Source organism: Manis pentadactyla, chromosome 3 (genome assembly GCF_030020395.1).
Source record: "Manis pentadactyla isolate mManPen7 chromosome 3, mManPen7.hap1, whole genome shotgun sequence".
Classification (NCBI taxonomy): domain Eukaryota; kingdom Metazoa; phylum Chordata; class Mammalia; order Pholidota; family Manidae; genus Manis; species Manis pentadactyla.
The window spans coordinates 78,692,377-78,712,366 of record NC_080021.1 but is presented as its reverse complement, the minus strand read 5'-3'; the positions used below and the strand labels follow the sequence as shown (position 1 = coordinate 78,712,366).

Below are 19,990 nucleotides of genomic sequence, written 5' to 3'. Positions count from 1 at the left end.
CTAATTTACATTCCTACCAGCTGTGTAGGAGGGTTCTCCTTTCTCCACATCCTCGCCAACATTTGTTATTGTTGGTCTTTTGAATGGTGGCTATCCTAACTGGTGTGAGGTGATATCTCACTGTGGTTTTAATTTGCATTTCTCTGATGATTAGTGATGTGGAGCATCTTTTCATGTGCCTGTTGGCCATCTGAATTTCTTCTTTGGAGAAGTGTCTGTCCTTATCCTCTGTCCATTTTTTAATTGGGTTATTTGCTTTTTCTTTTTGAGCTACATGAGCTCTTTGTACATTTTCAATGTCAACCCTATAAAATATATTTATGAATATATTCTCCCATACTGTAGGATGCCTTTTTGTTCTACTGATGGTGTCTTTTTCTGTACAGATTTTTAGTTTGATATAGTCCCACTCGTTCATTTTTGCCTTTGTTTCCCTTGTCCATGGAGATATGTTGATGAAGAAGTTGTTCATGTTTATGCCCAAGAGAGTTTTGTCCATGTTTCCCTTTTAGAGTTTTATGGTTTCATGACTTAAATTCAGGTCTTTGATCCATTTTGAGTTTACTTTTGTGTATGGAGTTAGGCAGTAATACAGTTTCATTCTCTTACATATAGCTCTCCAGTTTTGCCAACACAAGCTGTTGAAGAGGCTGTCATTTCCCCATTGTATATCCATGGCTCCTTTATCGTATGTTAATTGACCATATATGGTTGGGTTAATATCTGGACTCTCTATTCTGTTCAACTGGTCTATGGGTCTGTTCTTGTGCCAGTACCAAATTGTGTTGATTATTGTAGCTTTGTAGTAGAGCTTGAAGTTGGGAAGCGAGATCCCCCCCTGCTTTATTCTTCCTTCTCAGGATTGCTTTGGCTTTTCGGGGGTCTTTTGTGGTTCCATATGAATTTTTGAACTATTTGTTCCAGTTCATTGAAGAATGCTGTCAGTATTTTGACAGGAATTGCACTGAATCTGTCGATTGCTTTAGGAAGGATGGCCATTTTGATGATATTAATTCTTCCTACCCAAGAGCATGGGATGAATTTCCATTTATTAGTGTCCTCTTTAATTTCTCTTAAGAGTGTCTTATAGTTTTCAGACTATAGGTCTTTCACTTCCTTGGTTAGGTTTATTCCTAGGTTTTTTCTTTTTGAGAGGGCATCTCTCATATTTATTGATCATAAGGTTGTTAACAACAATAAAATTCTGTATAGCAGACTCAATGCACAATCAGTAATGAACCCCAAGGCTAATTCTCAACAGTCTCCAATCTTCTGAAGCATAACAAACAAGTTTTCACATGGTAAACAAGTTTTTACATAGCGAATAAGTTCCTACATGGTGAACAGTGCAAGGGCAGTCATCACAGAAACTTTCAGTTTTGATCACGCATAATGAACTATAAACAATCAGGTCAATTATGATTATTCGTTTGATTTTTATACTTGATTTATATGTGAATCCCACAATTCTCCCTTATTATTAATATTATTATTTTTATTTTTAATAAAATGCTGAAGTGGTAGGTAGATGCAAGATAAAGGTAGACAACATAGTTTAGTGCTGTAAGAGGGCAAATGTAGATGATCAGGTGTGTGCCTGTAGACTAAGTATTAATCCAAGATAGACAAGGGCAACAAAACATACACGGATGCAGAAGATTTCTCTCAAAACAGGGGGGGTGAAGACTCACCTCTGTTGATCCCTAATTTCTCACCTGATGGGCCCCCTGCGACTGTGCCTGTCTTAGGTTGTTTCTTCCTTGAGGAATCTTACCCGTCTCTGGCTAACCAGTCATCTTCCGCGGCCATACAGGAAAATGTAAAGTTGGCAAGTGAGAGAGAAGCAATATTGTTTGAAAAGGTTAGGTTTTTACTTTTTTGCAGATTTATGCCCTGTGGCTTCTATGCCCAGCATTTGTCTTGAGGTATCTTTACGACTTGGAAGAATTATGATACTCGGTAATTTCGATATGAGGCACGAATTCTGCTTAGGAGTTGTAATTATGAAGGAAGAAGAGAAGCTATAGAAGTAGCAGATGGAAGAAAACATGGGAAGTTTGATTACATCTTTGACATATCTTCTTGTAGTGTAACATAAGCGTGTATAGGTTTTAAATTACTAATTAAATTGCGTGCACACATTAACATAATAGGAATAAGGAATACAGCTACATAATTAAAGCAGACCTACAATTACCAGCCATATCCAGTGAAACCAAGAAAACCAGTTAGGCACCCTAGGCATTTGTGAAAATTTATCAATGATATGATGGATATTGTCTAACTGAATCTGAATAGTTTGAGAAAAATCATACAAATTAAAACAACACATTCCTGGGAACTGTTCACATCCCATATGTTCTTTTAACAGTAGATAGTCTATAGTCGCAAGATTTTGGAGCACTGCAACTTGCACTTCTCCTAATTTTTGGTTGAGATCCGACAGTATAGATCCAGTTAAATTTGTTGTTTTACTGTATGCACAGGCCAGCTAAGATATCTCCTTCTTCATTCCAATGGCAAGTCCAGGAACCGGTGGGATGAATGCAGCTACAACGCAACAGCACCAGGATCTTTGTTGAAGTTTTTTGATGATCATCTTCTGGAATGACTCTTCCAGAGAATGTTGATGTTGGAAGTTCTTCTTCATATCGTATCTTAATTCATTTTCTGGGTAGCCAAATTAGGCTTTGATCCTCTGTATAAACACAAACAAACGCTTTTCCAACACTTTGATATGCCCTTTATACCATTGTGAAGAACTTATTGGAGATCACCACACAGGAACTGCTTTTTTTTTTTTAAGAGAAAGGAATATTATCAGAAAAATCTACTTCCATAGCTGATCATCTGACACCCTTTAAATAATCAAAATTAAGGATATTTAAAGCATGCATTAATCGGTGGTTTGCAGTTAGTTTTATCCTATCATGGAGTAATCCCCCTTTTCTTTCTTTTTTTATCATTAATCTACAATTACATGAAGAACACTATGTTTACTAGGCTCTCCCCTATACCAGGTCACCCCCACAAACCTCCTTACAGTCACTGTCCATCAGCATAGCAAAATGTTGTAGAATCACTGCTTGTCTTCTCTGTGTTGTACAGCCCACCCCTTTCTCCCACCCCCCATTATGCATGCTAATCATAATACACCCTTTCTTCTTCCCCCCCTTATCCCTCCCTATCCATCCATCCTCCCCAGTCCCCTTCCCTTTGGTACCTGTTAGTTTTGTGATTCTGCTGCTGTTTTGTTCCTTCAGTTTTTCCTTTGTTCTTATACTCCACAGATGAGTGAAATCATTTGGTATTTCTCTTTCTCTGCTGGGCTTATTTCACTGAGCATAATACCCTCTAGCTCCATCCATGTTGTTGTAAATGGTAGGATTTGTTTTCTTCTTATGGCTGAATAATATTCCATTGTGTATATGTACCACCTCTTCTTTATCATTCATCTACTGATGGACATTTAGGTTGCTTACATATCTTGGCTATTGTAAATAGTGCAGCGATAAACATAGGGGTGCATCTGTCTTTTTCAAACTGGAGTGCTGCATTTTTAGGGTAAATTCCTAGAAGTGGGATTCCTGGGTCAAATGGTATTTCTATTTTGAGCATTCTGAGGAACCTCCATACTGCTTTCCACAATGGTTGAACTAATTTACATTCCCACCAGCAGTGTAGGAGGGTTCCCCTTTCTCCACAACCTCGCCAACATTTGTTCTTGTCTTTTGGATGGCAGCCATCCTTACTGGTGTGAGGTGATACTTCATAGTGGTTTAAATTTGCATTTCTCCGATAATTAGTGATGTGGAGCATCTTCTCATGTGTCTGTTGGCTATCTGTATTTCTTTTTTGGAGAACTTTCTGTTCAGTTCCTCTGCCCATTTTTTAATAGGATTATTTGTTTTTTTGTTGTTAAGGTGGGTGAGCTCTTTATATATATTGGATGTCAAGCCTTTATCGGGTCTGTCATTTACAAATATATTCTCCCACACTGTAGGGTACCTTTTTGTTCTATTGATGGTGTCTTTTGCTGTACAGAAGCTTTTCAGCTTAATATAGTCCCACTTGTTCATTTTTGCTGTTGTTTTCCTTGCCCAGGGAGATATGTACAAGAAGAGGTCACTCATGTTTATGTCTAAGAGGTTTATGCCTATATTTTTTTCCAAGAGTTTAATGGTTTCATGACTTACATTCAGGTCTTTAATCCAATTTGAATTTACTTTTGTGTATGGGGTTAGACAATGGTCCAGTTTCATTCTCCTATGTGTAGCTGTCCAGTTTTGCCAGCACCATCTGTTGAAGAGACTATCATTTCGCCATTGTATGTCCATGGCTCCTATATCAAATATTAATTGACCATATATGTTTGGGTTAATGTCTGGAGCCTCTAATCTGTTCCACTGGTCTGTGGCTCTGTTCTTGTGCCAGTACCAAATTGTCTTGATTACTATGGTTTTGTAGTAGAGCTTGAAGTTGGGGAGTGAGATCCCCCCTACTTGATTCTTCTTTCTCAGGATTGCTTTGGCTATTCGGGGTCTTTGGTGTTTCCATATGAATTTTTGAACTATTTGTTCCAGTTCGTTGAAGAATATTCTTGGTAATTTGATAGGGATTTCATCAAATCTGTATATTGCTTTGGGCAGGATGGCCATTTTGACGATATTAATTTTTCCTAGCCAAGAGCATGGGATGAGTTTCCATTTGTTAGTGTCCCCTTTAATTTCTCTTAAGAGTGACTTGTAGTTTTCAGGGTATAGGTATTTCACTTCTTTGGTTAGGTTTATTCCTAGGTATTTTATTCTTTTTGATGCAATTGTGAATAGAGTTGTTTTCCTGATTTCTCTTTCTATTGGTTCATTGTTAGTGTATAGGAAAGCCACAGATTTCTGTGTGTTAATTTTGTATCCTGCAAATTTGCTGTATTCTGATATGTTTCAGTAGTTTTGGAGTGGAGACTTTAGGGTTTTTGATGTACAATATCATGTCATCTGTAAATAGTCACAGTTTAACTTCTTCTTTACCAATCTTGATTCCTTGTATTTCTTTGTTTTGTCTGATTGCCGTGGCGAGGACCTTCAGTACTATGTTAAATAACAGTGGGGAGAGTGGGCATCCCTGTCTTGTTCCCGATCTCAGAAGAAAAGCTTTCAGCTTCTCACTGTTCAGTATAATGTTGGCTGTGGGTTTATCATATATGGCCTTTATTATGCTGAGGTACTTGCCCTCTATACCCATTTTTCTGAGAGTTTTTATCATGAATCGATGTTGAATTTTGTCAAATGCTTTTTCAGCATCTATGGAGATGATCATGTGGTTTTTGTCTTTCTTTTTGTTGATGTGGTGGATGATGTTGATGGATTTTTCAATGTTGTACCATCCTTGCATCCCTGGGATGAATCTCACTTGGTCATGGTGTATGACTCTTATGAGGTATTTTTGAATTCGGTTTGCTAATATTTTATTGAGTATTTTTGCATCTACATTCATCAGGGATATTGATCTGTAATTTTCTTTTTTGGTGGGGTCTTTGCCTGGTTTTACTATTAGGGTAATGTTGGCTTCATAGAATGAGTTTGGGAGTATTCCCTCCTCTTTTATTTTTTGGAAAACTTCAAGGAGAATGGGTATTATGTCTTGTCTGTGTGTCTGATAAAATTCCGAGGTAAATCCGTCCAGCCCGGGGGTTTTGTTCTTGGGTAGTTTTTTGATTACCGTTTCAATTTCTTTGCTCGTAATTGGTTTGTTTAACTTTTCTGTTTCTTCCTTGGTCAGTCTTGGAAGGTTGTATTTTTCTAGGAAGTTGTCCATTTCTTCTAGGTTTTCCAGCTTGTTGGCATATAGGTTTTCATAGTAGTCTTCAATAATACTTTGTATTTCTGTGGAGTCTGTCATGATTTTTCCGTTCTCATTTCTGATTCTGTTGATTTGTGTTGATTCTCTTTTTCTCTTAATAAGTTTGGCTAGAGGCTTATCGATTTTGTTTACTTTCTCAAAGAACTAGCTCTTGGTTTCATTGATTTTTGCTATTGTTTTATTCTTCTCAGTTTTGTTTATTTCTTCTCTGATCTTTATTATGTCCCTCCTTCTGCTGACTTTAGGCCTCATTTGTTCTTCTTTTTCCAGTTTCGAGTAATTGTGATGTTAGACTATTCATTTGGGATTGTTCTTCCTTCTTCAAGTGTGTCCAAATCGCTATATACTTTCCACTTACGACTGCTTTTGCTGCGTCCCACAGAAGTTGGGGCTTTGTGTTGTTGTCATTTGTTTCCATGTATTCCTTGATCTCTATTTTAATTTGTTCGTTTCTCCATTGATTATTTAGGAGCATGTTGTTAAGCCTCCATGTGTTTGTGAACCTTTTTGTTTTCTTTGTAGAATTTATTTCTAGTTTTATACCTTTGTGGTCTGAAAAGTTGGTTGGTAGGATTTCAATATTTTGGAATTTACTGAGTCTCTTTTTGTGGGCTGGTATGTGGTCTATTCTGGAGAATGTTCCATGTGCACTTGAGAAGAATGTATATCCTGTTGCTTTTGGATGTAGAGTTCTATAGATGTCTATTAGGTCCATCTGTTCTAGTGTGTTGTTCAGTGCTTCTGTGTCCTTACTTATTTTCTGCCCGGTGGATCTATCCTTTGGGGTGAGTGGCATGTTGAAGTCTCCTAAAATGAATGCATTGCACTCTATTTCCCCCTTTAGTTCTGTTAGTATTTGTTTCACATATGCTGGTGCTCCTGTGTGGGGTGCATATACATTTATAATGGTTATATGCTCTTGTTGGACTGAGCCCTTTATCATTATGTAGTGTCCTTCTTTATCTCTTTTTACTTTCTTTGTTTTGTAGTCTATTTTGTCTGATACTAATACTGCAACACCTGCTTTCTTCTCTCTGTTGTTTGCCTGAAATATGTTTTTCCATCCCTTGACTTTTAGTCTGTGCATGTCTTTGGGTTTGAGGTGAGTTTCTTGTAAGCAGCATATAGATGGGTCTTGCTTTTTTATCCATTCTATTACTCTGTGTCTTTTGATTGGTGTATTCAGTCCATTTACATTTAGGGTGACTATTGAAAGATATGTACTTATTGCTATTGTAGGCTGTAGATTCATGGTTACCAAAGGTTCAGTGTTAGCCTCTTTAGTTTCTTACTGCCTAACTTAGCTCACTTATTGAGCTGTTATATACACTGTCTGGAGATTCTTTTCTTCTCTCCCTTCTTATTCCTCCTCCTCCATTCTTCATATGTTGGGTGTTTTGTTCTGTGCTCTTTTTAGGAGTGCTCCCATCTAGAGCAGTCCCTGTAAGATGCCCTGTAGAGGTGGTTTGTGGGAGGCAAATTCCCTCAACTTTTGCTTGTCTGGGAATTGTTTAATCCCTCTATCATATTTAAATAATAATCGTGCTGGATACAGTATTCTTGGTTCAAGGCCCTTCTGTTTCATTGCATTAAATATATCATGCCATTCTCTTCTGGCCTGTAGGGTTTCTGTTGAGAAATCTGATGTTAGCCTGATGGGTTTCCCTTTATACGTGACCTTTTTCTCTCTAGCTGCCTTTAAAACTCTTTCCTTGTCCTTGATCTTTGCCATTTTAATTATTATGTGTCTTGGTGTTGTCCTCTTTGGGTCCTTTCTTTTGGGAGTTCTGTGTATTTCCGGGTCTGTTCAATTATTTCCTCCCCCAGTTTGGGGAAGTTTTCAGCAATTATTTCTTCCAAGATACTTTCTATCCCTTTTTCTCTCTTCTTCTTCTTCTGGTACCCCTATAATGTGGATATTGTTCCTTTTGGATTGGTCACACAGTTCTCTTAATATTGTTTCATTCCTGGAGATCCTTTTATCTCTCTCTATGTCAGCTGCTATGCCTTCCTGTTCTCTGGTTTCTATTCCATCAATGGCCTCTTGCATCTTATCCATTCTGCTCATAAATCCTTTCAGAGTTTGTTTCACTTCTGTAATCTCCTCCCAGGCATCTGTAATCTCCCTCTGGACTTCATCTCTTAGCTCCTGTATATTTCTCTGCATCTTCGTCAGGATGTTTATGATTTTTAGTTTGAATTCTTTGTCAGGAAGACTGGTTAGGTCTGTCTCCTTCTCAGGTATTGACTCTGTGATCTTTGTCTGCCTGTAATTTTGCCTTTTCATGGTGATAGAGATAGTTTGCAGAGCTGGCACGAGTGACTGCTGGAAGAACTTTCCTTCTTGTTGGTTTGTGGCCTTCCTCTCCTGGGAGAACAGCGACCTCTAGTGGCTTGTGCTGGGCAGCTGCGTACAGACAGGGCTTCTGATTCCTGCCCAGCTGCTATGGAGTTAATCTCCACTGTTGCTGTGGGCGTGGCTTGCCTCGGGCTGCTCCTTCGATATGGTGGAGCTGCGTTGGATGGGGAGTGGCCGGGAGGCTATTTATCTTTGTGAGAGGCCTCCGTGCTCCCTGCTGCCCAGGGAGTTAGAGTGCCCAGAGATCCCCAGATTCCCTGCTGCCAGACTAAGTGTCCCGGGATGCTTCTGTCTGGTTTTTGGGTCCCTGTCCCTTTAAGACTTCCAAAAAGCACTCGCAAAAAAAAGAAAAAAAAGGCCGCTCGCTTTTCTTTGTCCCCAGGCGCTGGCCTCAGGGTGCCACTCACAGGTCTTGCTGTCCTGTTTCCCTAGTATCCAGGACCCCACACATGCACTGTGTCTGCGCTCTGGTCCGGATGGCTGGGGCTGGCTGTTTAGCAGTCCTGGGCTCCCTCTTCCTCCCCGCTCTGACTCCTCTCCTCCCACTGGGAGCTGGGGTGTGGGGCACTCGGTCCCACAGGGCTGGGGCTTGTATCTTACCCCCTTCACGAGGCGCTGGGTTCTCGCAGGTGTGGATGTGATCTGGATGTTGTCCTGTGTCCTCTGGTCTCTATTCTAGGAAGAGTTGTCTTTGTTATATTTTCATACATATATGTGGTTTTGGGAGGAGATTTCCGCTGCTCTACTCACGCCGCTATCTTGGCTCCTCCTAGGTATTTTTTTTATGCACTTGTTTTCCTGTTTTCTCTTTCTGCTAGTTCATCAAGTGCATCTATATTTATGACATAGTGAATTCATATCCTTTTGATATAGTATTCAGAAATGGGATTGGTGGATCACATGGTAGTTCTATTTTTATTTTGTAAGGAACCTCCATACTCTTTTCCATAGTAGCTATACCAATTTACATCTTCACCAACAAAGCCTGAGAGTTCCCTACACATTCTTTCCAGCATTTATTATCTTTTGCCTTTTTGATGATAACCATTCTAACAGACATGAGGTGATATCTCATTGCGGTTTTGATTTGCATTTTCCTGATGATCATTGACATTAAGTATTTTTTCATGTGCCTGTTGGTCATCTGTATGTCCTCTTTGAAAAGTGTCTATTCAGATCCTCTGCCCATTTTTTAATCAGATTACTTGGTTTTTTGCTGCTGAGTTGTATGAGTTTTTTTACATACTTTGGATATTAACCCCTTCTGAGATACATGATTTGAAAGTATTTTCTTCCATTCAGTAGGTTGCCTTTTCATATTGTTGATGGTTTCCTTTGCTTTCCAGAAGCTTTTTAGTTTGAGGTAGTTCCACTTGTTTATTTTTGCTTTGGGCACCTTTGCTTTTGGTGTCAAATCCAAAACCACTGCCAAGACTGATGTTAAGGACCTTACCAGCCATGTTTTCTTCTATGAAGTTTATGGTTTCAGGTCTTACATTCTAGTCTTTAACCCATTTGAGTTTATTTTGTGTGTGGTGTAACATAGTAGTCCAGTTTCATTTTTTTTTCATGTAGCTGTCCAGTTTCCCCAGCACCATTTATTGAACACTATCCTTTATCCATTGTTTATTCTTGGTTCCTCCATTGTAAATTAATTGACCAAATATGTGTGGATTTATTTCTGGGCTTTCTATTCTGTTCTGTTGATCTACATGTCTCTTTTAATGCCAGTACCATACTGTTTTGATTACTACAGCTCCATGATATAGTTTGAAATCAAGAAGCATGATACCTCCAGCTTTGTTCTTCTCAAGACTGATTTGGCTATTCAGGGTCTTTTGTGGTTCAATATAAATTTTAGGATTGCTGTATCTATTTCTGTAAAAAATGCCATTGGAATTTTGATAAGGATTGCACTGAATCTATAAGTTGCTTTGGATAGGATGAACATTTTACTAATATTTATTCTTCCAATCCATGAGCATAGATTTATTTGTGTTTCTTTAATTTCTTTCATCAGTGTCTTGCAGTCTTCAGTGTATAGATTTTTCACTTCCCTTGTTAAATTCCTAGGTATTTTATTCTTCTTGATGTAATTGTAAACGGGTTTCCTTAATTTCTCTTTCTGATAGCTCATTATTAGTATATAGAAATACAACCAATTTATGTATATTAATTTTCTATCCTGAAACTTCACTGAATTTGGTTATTAGTTCTATAAGTTTTTTGGTGAATCTTTGGAATTTTCTATATATAACATCATCTCATCTGCAAACAGTAACAGTTTCACTTCATCCTTTCTGATTTGGATATCTTCAATTTCTTTTTCTGTTGTAACTGCTCTGACTAGAAGTTCCAATATTATGTTAAATAAAAGTAGTTAAAGTGGGCATTTTTGATGGGTGGTTCTACTAATTTAATAAATTATCAATCAGTACATCCCACATTTACTAAAAATACTTTCTACATTAAGCATTACTCAATTCCTTCAAACAAATTCAGACAATTTTTTCAGATACCTCCTCAAAAATAATGCTTTGCCTACACTGAACAGAGATCTTAAAGTTAGAAGAGCAAAACTATCGCCACATAACAATAAAAAGTAATACAATTTCAAAATGCTTTATGATAAGTTAAGTCTCACATATGAAAAACCACAGCAGTTTGTAAACATGCAGTATACATACTCACAGTGTATTGTATAGTCTTCACAGGAGGGAATTTTGTGCACATAATGTGTGGTACTTCAATAAGTATGCTTTGTTTTTGTGCATTACCCCTCCAATATTGCTTTCCATATTTAAATTTCCCTCTGCCACAAAATATTACCACATGTTTAAAATTTTTTATCATTTTTAATCAAATAATATCCTTTTTGTCCTGAAGAATCTCCCTCTCAGATGCTATTAAAAGGACTGGAAATTAAGGGAAATTATGAGAATGATTACTAGTAAATTTTAACCATTGAGATTCTCGCTCCTAATTATTAAAACACACAGTCACACAGTAATTTATCCAGTTATCCAACAAGTGTTGCCAAACTTCTTTGCAGTCTAGTCCTATTAAAATTTCTTCAGTAACATTCAGTGTTACTGAATCTTAAAAACAAATAATGACTGCTTGAGGAGATTCTGATTAAGACTTTCTGAGATAAAAATTTGTAATAGCAAGAGTGAAGTAGGTTGAAAATATTTCAGAAAGTGTTCTTAGAATCTTGTTACTTCCTGAATTATAAAATGGGCATAAATTAAAAATAATAGTATTAAGTTAAAAAAACAACCAAATAACAACAGGAATTAACCACCTTTGGTCCATGGAACAAAGGACTTGGTAGATGCTTAAGTTCTATTTCCCTACAGAATTGGCACTACACTTCATGAAGCCAAATACCCAGGGTGACAGAAGAAAGGTGGACATATAGGGGAGACACTCTTCTGTTCTTAAGACAAATAGTAAGCTGCGTAGTAGAGATTCACTGAATGTTGGCTGAATGAATCCAAGAGAAATAGCAAGATAAGGTAAAGTAGTAAATGTTGAATACCTCTATATACCTTTTTCTTATTTTGACCAGTGATAAAAACCTGTAATTTAATCCTGCTTTCCTGGTCATTTCCCTCAATGACAACCTCCAAAAGTGCTGTTAGATAAATAAATGTTATCTAACAGAAAAGGAAGAGATAAAGCAAGATTATAAGAGAAATTTTTAGTTCTTAAAATACATGTAGGGAAAACATAGAAATGGAAGAAAATATATTAATTTTATAAAAATCATTCAAATGGTAATCAAAATGTAATTTTAAAAATTCTAATGATTCTACTGGTAATTTATAGCCAAATACATACCAATTTGCCATTGATCATAAACAATTGCATATGATCCTCACATTAACTATATGAGGTATTAATATTATACAGAGTATGAACTTTAGCTCAGAGATAATTAATTGATTTGCTCAAGATCAAAAAGTTGACAAGTGATAGGGCCTGGATTCAAAATTATGATGCTGGCTTAAATTCTAGTATTCTTTTCTCTATGTCATACAATGATATCACAGTTACTGAAATTCCATTTACTGGATAAACTGGGAAAATCAGAATTTGGAGTGGAAGGAAAACAGGACTGGAGCTCTCAACTAGAATCAGGGAGCAAAACATTATCCCCGACTTTTTAGGATTTAAATCATCTTGCTATCTCTTGGTGGACTCGAGGGCATGAACTCCATCTTGGTCATCCTTGTATTTAGTACAGAAAATACTCAGTAGGGCACTTTGTACATAGCAGATCCACCAAAAATATTTATAAAATTGAATTAGTTCTAACTCTCACTCATTGTGGGTGCTGAGCCTGAAGGCCTCCCAAGTCTCTCCCTCCAACTCCCACACTGGGTGCTGGGACCCTTCCTGTTGGACCCACTTTCCACAAGGACATGAGCAGACGATGTTACTTATTGGACACAAATTAGAAACAAAAATACTGACAAAAAAAATTGAATTAGTTCATCTATAAGTGGGCACATGAACATGTCCTTTTAATGTACTAGAGCACCGTCTAACAAGCATTCCTAAGAGTCCTGACTCCCTGAAGAATAATGTTGTTTGATTTAGTATCTCTATTTATTATAGATTAGGGCCCAGATTCTAAAATTAGCATGTCAACTCACATAAAAATAAGATACAAAAGATCTGAGTCTGGTCAAAATACAAATGAATTTTGCCCAAGAAAGACAACCTCAAAGGTATGTTTTTTTATAAAGATATTAAGGGTTTTATTATTTTAATTATTTTTTAGATAATTAACTATATTTTTAATTTGTCAATCTTATTCATCATTCTTGTTTTCACTGATTATAAATATACATTTTTCAGTTTTGTGTAATCTACTTTGAACAAGCTTTGACACTTTGCTAATTTCCTAATTATTTAAACACATGTTCCCTATATACTAGTATGAGAAACTGGTTTTCAACATTCTGAGACTTTTAAATACATACTTTTTAACAAAAGAATTTATTGTCTTGTTTGGCGCTTTTTGGTTTTCCATCATTTTTGTGGTACATGCACTTTAGTGCTTGTCTATTGTTAAAGGATTTTATTTATCTTATGGTTGTTTTACACAGCAATGTTTTATACAGCATTTGTTTTATGCAGCAAATGAATTTATTGGGAAGCTGGGGTCATCTCGCAGATCTGATGGGGAAACTGAGGAAGAAGCATGAACAAAATGGCAGAAGAAAACAGAACTGAGAGCTTGCTGCCAGGACATTCTCCTTAATGTGCCACTGTGAGCACTACTGCTAGCAATTCATGGAGAAATCACTGCCAGTGGACACTGCTGCTATATCTACCATTAGTATGCTGGAATGCTGCCACATGCTATAATATACAAATCCCAAATTCCCCCAATTTTTGTGCATTACTCTTTCTAGTATTCTAGGCAGAGCATCCACTTGGACAAACCTATATCATTTTGAAGAAAAATGTCTCTACTCAAAATTTAAAAAAATATTTGGAGACAATATTTTAATTTCACATATTCAATACCTAGAGATGAGTTTATTACAAGCTTTCAAAAATTATTTTCTAGATTTCTACAAGGGCTTCACACGAATAGAGTGGAATCAGACTGCCTCTCTGTGGAAGACTCTTACCTGGCCCAAGCCCATCATGGCCTATGACAATCTTACACAAATTCCCAAGGTGCACAGCTTCTAAGGAGAAGGTGTCAGTCTGTAACAAATTAAGAGAATACTTAGATCTAGACAATGAGCTGATTTCTAATAAGAGTATAAATCAAGATACAGTAGAAATTGATAATGAAGAGAATTAGCTTCATTCATTAAATACACAAATCTAAATTAATAAAGTAAGACAATCATATTAATCTGTAGAACATAATAACAAGTTTTTAATATACCCACTCCTCTTTGTCACCAATTTTTATTATAAAAGGATAAGTCTGGGGACTCTCTACAAATATATTTTTCAAATAATGGTAATATAATAATTATGAGCTATAATAAAAGTTTCCATTCACTTGAATATTACCAACTTTTATCTGCCCTGGAATGATTTTTTTTTACCAGTGTTTATGAGCCTTTCACAAATATGTTTCTAAAGTAATTTCAGCATATTATGCTAAGTGAAATAAGTGAGACAGAGAAAGGTAAATACCATATGATTTCACTTATATGTAAAATCTAAAAACAAAACAAAACAAAATGAACAAAAAAGCAATAGACTCAGAGACACTGAAAAGTGACTGGTGGTTACCATGGAGGAGGTTGGACTGGGTGTATACAGTAGGTGAAGGGGATAAATAGGCACAACATGGGGAGGGAAAAAGTTGAAAAAAAAGGGGGCACAAAATCTGAGTCATAACATAAATTAGTCATGGGGATGAAAGTACTAATAGAGGATACAGGCAGTAGTTCTGTAACATCTTTCTATGTTGACAGTAACTACACTGGTTGGAGTGACGATTTAGTAATGTATACAACTATTTAATCACTGTATTGTATACTTGAAACCAATATAATATTGTATATTGACTACACTACAATTAAAAAAAATTTTAGCATATTGATACATAAATGATTGAAAACTTATAACATTTATTTGAAGTCCCTATGTACTGCTACAATCAAAACTTCATGTTTGTGCTCCAATGGCTTATGTATTCAGAATATTGGTAAAAGTGAGGACCACAGAGTTCCTTTGGTAAAACCTAAGAGAACGATATAGGTTAAAATGCAAGGGAAATGCATATTAAGCATATTGGTTGGAAAATAATTCAGAAACAAAAAATAACCTTTGCATTTGTATAGTGTTGTGCATTTTGAAATGCTTTCACACACACTTTGTTTTATCCTAAAAGCCACTCAGTGAGAAAAAAACATCCATTCTACAAATGAGAAGAGTAAGGCACAGTACCAGGATTAGAGCTCCTGGTTCTAATCCAATAATACTATTTTCCTGTGCAACCACTCTGCCTCTGTGTAAGTGGACTATGAATAATATAAACAATAAAGTCATTCACATTCATTTACAAAAAAAAATATTGTCTGTGCCTGATACAGGTTAATGGGTAACACTCCCACACCTTTATCCATGAAACAGATCTGCTAGAAAAGGAAGAATTTTCATGCCATAACAAAAACTAGCAGAGAAAATTATGTTATAATATTTAATGGTCACAAATGTTGAAAATCCTAAGAAAAAGAGAGGAAAAGAAATGAAAATATCCTAACATATTTCACTTCATAACTATTTGGGTCATCAATAAGATGGTAGACTACAGAGAACCAAACCCTCACTTCCTCCAACAGAGACAGCATTTTAACAATATATGGATTAGGACACCACTGTGCAAATTCTGGACACCAGATGAGAAGTTGTAGCACTCGATCTAATGCATAACGAAGGAGGGACTCAATCAAGAGACAGGAAAGTTTATGACTTTCTGCATGTCCCTCCCTCTAACTTGGCATAGTGCAGTGCAACTGGGAGGAAACCCTCCATAACCCAGATCGTCTCTTGGGACAAAACAAGAGAGTAGTAGATCATGTGTGATACAGTGAGTTATAAAAAATGCATATTTGGTCATTCAGATGCCTTAAAGGTGAAATGGGTGTCTTGTCATGTTAGTAAGAGATGTTTGGACTCCACCCAAGGTCAGGGGCTGGAGGTTGAGCCAGCCAATGACCAGTGATTTAGTCATTCATCTTTGCAATGAAGGCCTCACAAAAACCCATGAGAAGAGCCTATCTTCCCTTTTTGTTGCAAAATCTTCTCTGTTGGAGACAGCTTTCATATGCCATTTAGCCAGCCCCAAGCAGCACAAAGACCGAAGCTGCTTTGTTTGGGACCTTGTCCTATGTATCTCTTTATCTATTACATCCTTTATAGTATCCTTTATTAAACTGGTAAATCTGACTGTTTTCCTGCGTTCTGTGAGCTGTTCTAGCCAAAGCAGTGAACCTAAGGGGGAGAGGAGACTGTTGGAACCTCCTATCTGTAGCCAGTCAGTCAAAAGCACAGGTAACAGCTTGGAGCTTAGGTCTGGTATCTGCAGTGGGGGGTAAAGAGCAGTCTTGTAGGACACAGCCCTTACTCTGAGGAATCTGGTGCTGTCTCCAGGCAGATAGCATCAGAATTTAATTGAGTTCTTGGACATCCTGCTGGTGTTCAAGAATTGCTTGTTGTGATGCCTGGGAAGAATCCTTCACACACACACACACACACACACACACACACACACACATTGGAATCAGGTCCAGGAACCTGAAGAGTTCGTGAGGGAACATACCATGCATATAATATTCTGACTTCTATTCAGAGAAGTAATTTCTCTCTCACTTAACTCAGACTTTTAATGGTAATTGGAACATAGTTTGGAAGTCAATGAAAACAGAGGAGTGTACTACGGCATGTTAGAGATTGTAGCATGTACAGAGATCCTGCAATATAGCAGGCAGAAATGGGGGGTGTGGTACAAGGAAATATGGGTACTAGAGAAGAAACAGGAGCAAGCAGCTTAGGAAAATTAAGGCATTTAAAAGTACATATATAAGCCCAGAGAAGGCACATAGGCAGAGAAGGTTTAAGAGGTCCCAGAAACTTCAACCAGGCTCACTGGAGAAGTTCTTCCCCTGCAGAAGTTCAGTCCTTAAAAACTAGGTAAGATAGCTCTTTTTTCAAATGACAAAATCTCAGTAAAAGATCCCAGGGCATACAAAGAAAAAAGAACAAAATAAAATTCCAGAAACAAACCCTAAGGAAATTCAGATCCTTGCACTTTCTGAGAAAAACTTTTAAACATCTTAAATATGTTCAATAAGCTAAAAGATAACTCACAAAGTCAACTAAATAAAATCAGGAAACTGATGCATGAACAAAATGAGAATATAAACAAAAAGAAATAATAAGAAAATACTAACAAATTCTGGAGCACATACATACAGTAACTGAATTGAAAAATTCATTCAATGGTTTCAACAGAAGACTCGATAACACAGAAGAGAGAAAGAAAACTTCAAGATAAGTCATTTGAAATCATTGAAGTGGGAGGAAAAAGAAAAAAGAATGAAGAAAGTGAAGAAAGCCTAATGGACTTACAGCATACCACCAAATCAAAATGTATTATAGGAGTCACAGAAGAACAGGAGAAAGGAACAAAGAGGTTATCTGAAGAAATAATGGCCAAAAACTTGCAGAATCTAAGGAAAGAAATGGACATAGAAATTCAAGAGAATTAATGAAGTTGAACTAAGATAAACCTGAAGGAACCCAAATCCAAACTGAAATCAAATCGTCAAAAGTTAAAGAGAGAATCTTGAGAGCAAACAGTAAGAGTAAAGAGGCTTATCACATATTAGCAAGCTTCTATATGTTTATGAGTGGATTCCTATGCAGAAATCATGCAGGCTAGAAGGCAATGGGATAATATATTCAAAATGCTGAAAGAAAAACCTGTCAACTAAGAATTCTATATCAGATGTAACTGTCCTTCAAAAGAGGAGAAATTACTACTTCCCCAAAGAAAACAAAAGCTGAGGGTGTTTATTACCACTCAGTTGATCTATAAGAAATGCTATAGAGAATCCTTCAAGGTGAAAAAAAGGATACTAGATAGTTATACAAAGCCATATGAAAATATGTTCTTCTGAAGAAGGTACATACATGGACAAATACAGTGACTTGCATTATTATAATTTGGTAGATAAGTCCACTTTTAGTTATTGTATAGAACTAAAATACAAAAGAATAAGTTATAAATCAATGTTAATGGGTATATAATATATAAAGATATAATTTGTTAAATTATTAATAAAGTAGGAAGGTGGAGCTGTAATGGAGTAAAGTTTTAGTATCAATGTTTATTTAAGGTATCAGTTTAAAATAGATTATATTAGACATCTTAGAGTTATAATAATCACAGTGGTAACCACAAAGAAAATACCTACAGAATATGCAAAATGAAAGAAAATAATAAAAACATTTCACAACAAATCAACAAAGAAAGTCTATAAGAGAGTAAAGGAGGGGCAAAAAGATAAAAACAACCAGAAAACCAAAAAACAGAAATAATAAGTACTAGCAGTAATTACTTTTAATGTAAATTGATTAATTCCAAAATCAAAAGCACAGATAAGCTGAATGGATTTTTTTAAATTTTATAGGTTGATTAAATGGACTCACTTTAGGTGTAACATATGTATGTAAAATAAAGGATGGAAGATGATGATACATCATTCAAATGCTAACCAAAAGAGAGCTGGGATACATATTTATATTGGACAGAATACATTTAAGTCAAAAACTGTCACAAAGACAAAGACATATATAATATGATAAAGGGCCAATTTAACCATTAGATATATTACAAACATATATATACTTGACTTTAGACTATAAAATATATGGAGTTAACATTAACAGAACAAAGGGAGAAACTGACAGCAACACAATAATAGTAGGAGATGTCAATATTCCACTTTCAGCAATTGATACAAAACTAGACAAAAGATCAATAACGAAACAGATGAATTTAACAACATTATACATCTGGACCTAACAGACATATTGAAATCACACGAAGTACCTTTTGTAACAATAGTGAATGAAACTAGAAATCAATAGCAGAAGGAAAACTGAAGAATCCACAAATAAGTAGAAATTAAACAATATGCTTTTATGCAATGGGTTGTAAAAGAAATCATAAGAGAAATTAGAAAATATTTAGAGACAAGTGAAAATAAAAACAAAACATTCCAGTGCTACCGGATTTAGCAAAAGCAATGCCAAGAGGGAAGTTTATACATACAGGTGCTTACGTTAAAAAGAAAGATCTCAAATCAACAAACTTTAAAAATCAATAAACTAGAAAAAGAAAGACAAACTAAACCAAAAATTAGCAGAAGGCAGGATATAATAAAAATTACCCAGAGATAAATAAAACAGAGAATAGAAAACAATATAAAAAATAAAACCAAGAGTTATTATTTTTTTGGAGAGATCAACAAAATTGACAAACCCATAGCTGTATTAACTAAGGGGGAAAAAAAGAAGACAACTAAAATCAGAAATGAGAGAACATAACAACTGATATCAAAATAAAAAGATGATAATTCTATGAACAATTATATATCAACAACTGGACAACCTACAAGTGGATAAATTTTGAGAAACACTAAACCAAACAAGAAAGAAACATAAAAAATAGAACTCTGAAGAGACCAGGAAGTAAGGAAATTGAGGCAGTAATCAAAAACCTCCCAACAAAGACATGTTCATTACCACATGGTTTCACTGGATAGTTAGAACAAATATTTACAGAAGTAACACCAGTCCTGAAATTCATCCAAAATAGAAGAGAAGGAAACATATCCAAGCTCATTCTATGAAAACAGCCTTACCCTGACACCAGAGTCAGAAAGACATCATGAGAAAATAAAGACCAACATCCTTGATAAACACTGACATAAAAATCCTCAACAAAATACTAGCAAACCAAATCCAAAAACATATTAAAAGGATTCTATACTATTACCAAATGCAATTAATTCCTGGAATGAAAGGATGGTTCAACATGAAAAACTGTAATAAACCATATTAGCCAAAGGAAGTACAAAAACAAGATGATTGTTTCAACTGACATAGAAAAAACATTTAACAAATTTCAGCATCCCTTCATGAAAAAGGCACTCAAAAATATTAGGATGAAAAATAAACTACTTCAATAAAATAAGAGCCAGACGTTATTCAGTGATGAAA

At 36.0% G+C, this 19,990-nt stretch overlaps 1 protein-coding gene across 1 annotated transcript in view; it reads right to left on the bottom strand.

Annotated features, from left to right (window-relative positions):
- The window catches only part of LOC118908913 (lipoxygenase homology domain-containing protein 1), a 378,634-nt gene that overhangs the window by 210,396 nt on the left and 148,248 nt on the right, over positions 1-19,990 (bottom strand). Inside the window, exon 8 of the mRNA XM_036878936.2 lies at positions 13,867-13,945. Within this exon, the coding sequence (XP_036734831.2) occupies positions 13,867-13,945 (79 nt within the window). The remainder of the gene's footprint in view (positions 1-13,866; positions 13,946-19,990) is intronic.